Source organism: Branchiostoma floridae, unplaced genomic scaffold (genome assembly GCF_000003815.2).
Source record: "Branchiostoma floridae strain S238N-H82 unplaced genomic scaffold, Bfl_VNyyK Sc7u5tJ_1305, whole genome shotgun sequence".
Classification (NCBI taxonomy): Eukaryota; Metazoa; Chordata; class Leptocardii; order Amphioxiformes; family Branchiostomatidae; genus Branchiostoma; species Branchiostoma floridae.
The window spans coordinates 9,917-18,329 of record NW_023365695.1 but is presented as its reverse complement, the minus strand read 5'-3'; the positions used below and the strand labels follow the sequence as shown (position 1 = coordinate 18,329).

Here is an 8,413-nt window from a genome sequence, read left to right as displayed (position 1 = left end):
ACGTATACATTTCTATTTCACAAACAACCCGACCGGCCCCAGTTTGGCAGTTATGTGACGTTAGCCTAAAAAAGACAGGCTGACAGAAACAGGCCGATGGCTAGTAGACTGGGCCGGCTAGAAGATCCTAGAACACCCCTACTAGTGAAGCCGGCCAGGGTAGAAAATTAACTAGGCTCGTAAGCGTAATCTACATGGAGATCCTACGGTGCCATAAGATACAGTATCAAAGCTGGCCAAGGAGTATAGCCGGCCAAAGGGAGTCAAACGGGCACCGGTAGCATACGCAATCCTAGGCCGGCTTCACTTCTCTACTAGCTTATGATACTATCTTATGCTACCGTAGGATCTGCTTGGAGATGAAGAAAGCACTGGTCCCGTCTTTATACGGTCAGACCCGCGCGGCATCCCGACCGTCCCGCGGGCATAGTCAGGATCGGAGATGGCAGAAACCGATACGGAAAAGCCTGGATACCAGACCCTCATTCTAAACTATAGCCTTTCCGCTGAACTCAGTAGCCCTTTCACGTTACAAGCCCAGAGTTGGTAGCCGATCCATATTGGCACTCAGAGTTAATTGGCACTCGGTCTCTGATATCTATTATCACGGTCCGTGTGCTGTGTTTGGTGGCAAGGTGAGTTGTTTCCCGGGCCGAAGAAATTAGCGACTGTAGCACGGCGGTCTGGTACCCAGGCTAATACGGAGAAGCCATCGTCGGTCAGCCGAACTTGGAACAACCTCAGAGCTCCTCGCAGATCAAAACAAGTCACAAAGATGGCGAGCAAGTCGCAGCTCTTACGACAGGCGAAAAGTTTCGAGCTTCCAGATCGTAAGATTCCGTTTTCTTAAAGAGTTTCTTGGGAATGTGTGCTTGTTTTTCTAAAGATTTGGCGTCAGACGAATGCATGGACGGCAATCTTATCTGGGATGCTTTGCGGTATGGAGCTATCCCTGGATGTAATGTATACTATACTATAGTGTGTTATCCTTGTACTAAACAAGCATATTCTACTGGGGCATCGCTTTGACCATCTGAATACCAGTCGTGCGTTTCAGTCCTTTGACGTTTATGACATTGCCAAACTGTTGTGCACATGTAACCACTTCACTTACATGTTGAAATATCACCGACAATGGAAGTCTCTTATTAATGAAATGCTCCAATTTATTCGCCTAAAATATTCCTCATATTCTGTACAAAGTATTCATTTTTGCATTAATTTCACTCCGTTTACTACGAGCCTAGCTATACGAAACAATTCTCAACGTTTAGCAACATCAAACGAGAAATATGGAATTAAGTTGGATCCAATTTTGATATCAGGTTTGACAGGATTTCACAAAAGTTTATTTTGAATTGGTACCATATGCCACAATATTCTTCGATATTCACGATCAATATTGACTTACTAGTATACTTCTTCAGATCCCGATATTCGGTTCGACATTGTTCACATGTAAAGGCAGGGTTGTAGCCAGCCTGAAATCATTTTCAGTCCCCTTGATTTTGAATGGGAATCCTATCGAGCTCTAAAGGGATGGCGTGACGTTGCGCGTCATTTCTAGGGGGTCTGGGTCCCAGAAAATTTTGAAATCAAGACCCTCTAGATACACTATTTCCTGCATTTTGAGGTGCAAATGTTGCTTGTAGACTAAGCTGTTCAATGGCATCTGTTTTGGTGAAGAAGAACACATGGGTTTCAGTTTTTTTATATCTTTACATATCAATTTTTGTCTGTCCCTGGGGACGGAATGGGGAAAACTTTTTTCAGTCCCCAGCTGCAAAATTCCTTCAAAGGACTGAAGGACAGGTGCTGGCTATAACCCTGTGTAAAGGTATGCGGCTACAAACATCAGACTGATCCAGACTGTTTCATAGTTGGATATCATACAAAATATGAAAGTGTCATACTGATAGATATCAGAATGTCAGATGATTTTTCATATATTAAATGTGTTGAGCAAGCGGTAAAATCTTAGATCACGGCGAGATCGCCGCCCTAGTGGAATCCTGGTGATGTGACAAACTAAGACCAAGCTTGCCCAACACCGATACCCTGAGAACAGGAGGGTTTTGGTAGTCACGAATGTTTCCAGCGCGACTTTCAACACCCCAGACATAGTAACGGTTGTAATCTAGTTAAATCTACACGAGATAACACTCTAAGCCCCGGGTGCTCATGGGAGGAACGGGCGGTGCCTCTGATCTGGCCGGGAATTCCTACCCTGAGTGCCAGACAGGATTGGGTAGCTAGCGAGGTTTGTTCGGGGACGCAAGGCAATCATCCCGCCGATCTAACATTAGCGCTCCGGGGAGTTTAAGCCCGAAGGAAAAGGGCAGGTGGACCTCATCGGGATTGAACTCCCCGGGGCGCTAATAGGAGATCGGCGGGCCTGACTGTCTTGGGCCACCGAATAAACTGTCCTAGATGCCCGATCCCGGCTGGCCACCAGGGTAGGAATTCCTGACGTTTGGGTTATCAAAGGTCAAATGTCATCGAACTCCGTCAGAACCGTCTGGCAGGGACGCACATTGACAGCTGTGATGATACTTGTAGATAAGGACTGGGAAGACGAAGGTCGATGTTGATTTTGGCACCCTGGTATTGGTACTACAGCAAAACTTCAGGTGTTTGTATCTTATGGCCTGGACGTGCCGCCTTTGTATTTTAGTGGCAGATAGCTTGTGGTTTAAGGAAGAAATTGGATATGTTTGGGCACCCTAGCAGCTTGCTCATGAACTGCATGGGCTCTTTTGTGAAACTCTTCCAACGGAATAACATAATATTTAGCTGGTTCTGGTGGTACGCTGGGTTAACTATGTCCGTTTTTTTGTAATGCATGGTTCGCGCGTTTGTCAATTCGACAAACTGTAATATTGTAAATTGATGTTAAATGGATATAGATTACCGAAATATTTGAAAATTTTGCAGTTTGATACAGCAACGGATCCAGGATACTGCGTAGATAAAGGCAAACAAATAAACAACAAACAAATAAACAACAAAGCAAACAAGCTTCAATGATATAAATGACAATGTTGGTGTCAAAATGGGGGACAAAGTGAAAGATTGTGTTGGCGGGTTCTGTCATGATTCGTTCCAAGTCTTCTGTGTTTAGATCTGTTAATAGTACACTATCGCACGGGCAATCGTGTCGGGCTATATGTAGCTAACCTTAACCTTACGTATCCGATTTATTTGAGAGATGAAAGTTACCGTTGACAGTAGACATCCTTACAGATCAAATGGACAAGTCCTGATATCATTTTGTGTTGAAACTCTTTTGAATACTATGCTCTTACTTTTTCTGTTAAAAGGAATAGTTCTGTGGTTTGAGGTTTTCTCATTTCAATCAGTTGTTGTCTTGTATACTGTAAAGCTATACTCAAATGCGACTCAGAAGCCCCGCCTAGTGACATAAAATATAATTGTAGTGGAGAAAAGCATCAATGCTGCAAACACTTTTAAGAGCTATCGCGAGGTGTCCCCATTGTCACGCAGCACCATATATATGGTTTGATCGTCTGAATTTTTCTTTGGTCTACCTTCACGGAAGAAAAATTATTGTTTCTGCTCTGTCTTTTCTTCCTCTTACATCATGTAGTAGGTAAAAGGACAGAGCTGGAAGTAAGACTAGTAGTCATTTGTTAGGTTAGACCATGTTAAGGTAAACATTGCCTGCAAGTATTATCTTTCTATGATAATAGGTACCGCACGGTAATAGGTACCGCACGGTAATAGGTACCGCACGGTAATAGGTACCGCACGGTGATAGGTACCGCACGGTGATAGGTACCGCACGGTGATAGGTACCGCACGGTGATAGGTACCGCACGGTGATAGGTACCGCACGGCAATAGGTACCGCACGGCAACAGGTACCGCACGGTAATAGGTACCGCACGGTAATAGGTACCGCACGGTAATAGGTACCGCACGGTAATAGGTACCGCACGGTAATAGGTACCGCACGGTAATAGGTACCGCACGGTAACAGGTACCGCACGGTAATAGGTACCGCACGATAATGGATACCGCACGACAATAGGTACCGCACGGTAATAGGTACCGCGCGGTAATAGGTACTCCCTGTTTTCCAGACGAGAATCTAGGCCTGTCCAGTTACGTGCTCAGGAGGCGGCAGCATCAGCAGTTCACGGAGCGGTACCGCACGGTAATAGGTACCGCACGATAATAGGTACCGCACGGTAATAGGAACCCCCCTGTTTTCCAGACGAGAATCTGGGCCTGTCCAGTTACGTGCTCGGGAGGCGGCAGCATCAGCAGTTCACGGAGCGGTACGGTACGGTAATAGGTACCGCACGGTAATAGGTACCGCACGGTAATAGGTACCGCACGGTAATAGGTACCGCACGGTAATAGGTTCCCCCTGTGTTACAGACGAGAATCTGGGCCTGTCCAGTTACGTGCTCGGGAGGCGTCAGCACCAGCAGTTCACGGAGCGGTACCACACGGTAATAGGTACCGCACGGTAATAGGTACCGCACGGTAATAGGTACCGCACGGTAATAGGTACCGCACGGTAATAGGTACCGCACGGTAATAGGTTCCCCCTGTGTTACAGACGAGAATCTGGGCCTGTCCAGTTACGTGCTCGGCCGGCGTCAGCACCAGCAGTTCACGGAGCGGGTCCAGAAGGAGAAGGAAGAGCTGGAGGAGGAGAAATGGGAGGAGAAGAAGATTCTGGAGAAGAAGGTGAGTGAAGAGATGGGGGGACATTTAAGTCACTAAAAGAGGTATTACTTACATTACGACGCCGCAAAATGTACTAGCTAAGCAGATTGCCACGGCTAGTTTGTCGACCTTGGCTGCCTGTAATGCCAGCCAAACGAAAATATAGATAGATAAAAAGTCACTTGTGAGTCTTGGTAAAATGCATAGGGGCGGTGCCCATCTCCAATTCTATTACCCTTGAGCCACTCCTTCTGCAACACACTACAGACAACTCATTGCCTTGTTGACATCTTAAATCAACTTTCCAAAACCTCAGACCAAAGAGACACTATAAGTAGTCTGGTCTTGACGGATTTTGCGAAAGCATTCGACCGCATAGATCACACAACCGCGATTTTGAGTCTGATAGAACTGGGATGCCGACCTTCTCTTCTTCCATGGCTGAGTGACTTCCTGACTGGGAGAAAGCAACGTACCGCCTACAAGGGTTCATTGTCAGAATGGAGGACACTGACATGTGGCCTGCCTCAAGGCACCGTCCTCGCGCCTATAGTCTTCGTCGCAGTCATCAACAGTGCAGCGAGCGACGCACGATCAGACCACTGGAAATTTGTGGATGATTTGAATATGATGGAAAGTAGACAGATTAGACAGCAATCAAACCTGCAACAAGACCTAGATGCCCTTGACGCATGGACAAGTAAAAGTCACATGCAATTGCACCCAAATAAATGCAAAGTGATGCATTTTTTCTTCAGACGAACACCTCCCCCTCTCCCTTCTCTCCAACTAGCCGGCCACACCCTCCAGGAAGTAACTGTAGCAAGATTATTGGGAGTGTGGTTGCAAAGTAACTTGAAGTGGGACAGTCATGTAACCCACATGGTTAAACAAAGCGGCAAACGTCTATTCATCCTAAGACGGTTGAAGATGTTCAGAGTTCCCGAACTTGATCTAGTCACCATCTACACTTGCTTTAAGAGACTGGCTTCCCCAGTCCCGGGGTGAAGCTAGTGGTCGGCTAACGCGGACTAGCCACAAACTGAACTCTATATACACACGAACTGAGCGCTACCGTAACAGTCCGATACCCTACATTACCAATGTATTGAATAAGGAATTGTGACCGTTAAACACGAATATTTTGTTGTTGATTTTAATGTTGATATATTATATTATATTATGATAGATTCTAAAGATCCCTTGTCAATTTTAACGATCTTTAACCGCAATAATTGTTATGTAAATTTATTACGATGGAGTGCCCTTGAAATGTTATACTTTTAAAATGGTTGTAAAGTCCGGAATCAATTCAGCCGCGGCTGCCATTTCTTGACTTGTATTATGCAATAAACCAGTATTATTACAGACAGTAGGGGACTAATCCGCTGGTAGTGATGTGTGTTCAACTCCAACTCTGTGTTCAACTTCATTATCATAATATAAGTGCTTAGCATTGAATCTAGAGGTACATAATCTGGCTTAGAAGGGTAATGTGAAGGTCTGACCGTAGAGCTTTTTATTTTGTAAGGACATTTCCCGCGTTAGCAGCTGACTTTCATGCAGAATATTTTATCCCTTTATTTGGCTTGTTTTCCAGATCAAGCGTCTGGAGGGCCAGGTGGACCGGTACAAAAAGGACATGAACGACGTGCAGAGCAAAAACGACGACTTGATAGCAGAGAACAGAAAACTCGACAGAGAGGTAAGAATCTGACCCCTACGAAGGTTAGACACCCAGGTAACGCACGATGATAGGTGCCGCTACGTGACATGTAACCTGTGTTCTTCACCACCAGTTGCGGTGCGCTAACGATCGTCTGTCTGACGATAGGTATCGCCCGATAATAGGTACCGCACGGTAATAGGTACCCCACGATAATAGGTACCCCCACGATAATAGGTACCCCACGATAATGGGTACCCCCACGATAATAGGAACCCCACGGTAATAGGTACCCTGTGTTCCAGCTGAGGCACGCCAACGATCGTCTGTCTGACCTTCCTACTTATAGCTAGACTGTACCATCGATGATAGGTACCGCACGGTAATAGGTACCGCACAATGATAGGTACCCCACGATAATAGGTACCGCCCGATAATAGGTACCCCACGATAATAGGTACCCCACGATAATAGGTACCTCCACGATAAAAGGAACCCCACGGTAATAGGTACCCTGTGTTCCAGCTGCGGTACGCCTACGACCGCCTGTCCGAGCTATAATAGGTACCGCACGGTAATAGGTAACCCACGATAATAGGTACCCCACGGTAATAGGTACCCTGTGTTCCAGCTGTGGTACGCCTACGACCGCCTGTCCGAGCTATGATAGGTACCGCACGGTAATAGGTAACCCACGATAAAAGGTACCGCACGGTAATAGGTACCCCACGATAATAGGTACCCTGTGTTCCAGCTGCGGTATGCCAACGACCGCCTGTCCGAGCTATAATAGGTACCGCACGGTAATAGGTAACCCACGATAAAAGGTACCGCACGGTAATAGGTACCCCACGATAATACGTACCCTGTGTTCCAGCTGCGGTACGCCAACGATCGTCTGTCCGAGCTATGATAGGTACCCCACGGTAATAGGTACCGCACGGTAATAGGTACCCCACGGTAATAGGTACCCTGTGTTCCAGCTGCGGTACGCCAACGACCGCCTGTCCGAGCTATAATAGGTACCGCACGGTAATAGGTAACCCACGATAAAAGGTGCCGCACGGTAATAGGTACCGCACGGTAATAGGTGCCCTGTGTTCCAGCTGCGGTACGTCAACGATCGCCTGTCTGATCTAGAATAGGTACCGTACGATAATAGGTACCCCACGGTAATAGGTACCACACGATAATAGACATCCTGTGTTCCAGCTGCGGTACGCCAACGATCGTCTGTCCGAGCTATAATAGGCACCACGCGATGATACGTACCCCACGGTAATAGGTAACCCCGATAATAGGTAACCCGCGATAATAGGTACCACCCGACAATAGGTACCCCACGATAATAGGTAACCCCGATAATAGGTAACCCACGATAAAAGGTACCGCACGGTAATAGGTGCCCCGTGTTCCAGCTGCGGTACGTCAACGATCGCCTGTCTGATCTAGAATAGGTACCGTACGATAATAGGTACCCCACGGTAATAGGTACCCCACGGTAATAGGTATCCTGTGTTCCAGCTGCGGTACGCCAACGATCGTCTGTCGGAGCTTCAGATGGAGATGGACAAGATGAAGGCTCACGTGACGTCACTGGAGACGTCCAACCGAACCCTCAAGACGCTCGCCAAGAAGTAAGGACGTCCTTCAAGTAAGATGCACCGATTATGAAGAACAGTATTTTTTCATCGTCAGCTGCTTCAGAGGGCAATCATTAACCAATCCCAGCAGTTGCTTTTAATCTGACCATAGTATTTGTCTGTTGTTCTGTTAATGTTACAGAGTGATAATTCAGTTAAGATAATCACAATGATGACTCTGTGGGCAGGTACACAGTAAGAAAATTATGCCTGATGCAGCATTGAGAACTATCGAGCTGCCACAATACTAGGATCGCCTTAACTGAGAAAAAGAATATGCACCTTTGACTATTGTTTTATGTGGATTTTCTTTACAGCTTTAGAACCAAAGTGCCCAATGCATTCCGATAGTCTGCGCATGGCGCAATTGCTTTTTTGTACAGCTGAGACTGACTATGCTAACACGA

The 8,413-nt window shown here is 46.5% G+C and overlaps 1 protein-coding gene across 1 annotated transcript; it reads left to right on the top strand.

Annotated features, from left to right (window-relative positions):
* Positions 1 to 550: 550 nt before the first annotated feature.
* Positions 551 to 8,018, top strand: LOC118407339 (leucine-rich repeat flightless-interacting protein 2-like). Its single transcript, XM_035807805.1, has 4 exons — positions 551 to 830; positions 4,588 to 4,718; positions 6,298 to 6,402; positions 7,888 to 8,018. Exons 1-4 carry the CDS (start codon positions 776 to 778, stop codon positions 8,002 to 8,004), a joined length of 408 nt encoding a protein of 135 aa, XP_035663698.1. The 5' UTR covers positions 551 to 775; the 3' UTR covers positions 8,005 to 8,018.
* The last annotated feature ends 395 nt before the right edge of the window (positions 8,019 to 8,413 follow it).

Coding starts and splice junctions, on each gene's coding strand:
- LOC118407339 (XM_035807805.1), top strand. CDS start 776: ATGGCGAGCAAGTCGCAGCTCTTACGACAGGCGAAAAGTTTCGAGCTT. Junction 831..4,587: donor AAGTTTCGAGCTTCCAGATC/GTAAGATTCCGT, acceptor CCTGTGTTACAG/ACGAGAATCTGGGCCTGTCC. Junction 4,719..6,297: donor AGAAGATTCTGGAGAAGAAG/GTGAGTGAAGAG, acceptor CTTGTTTTCCAG/ATCAAGCGTCTGGAGGGCCA.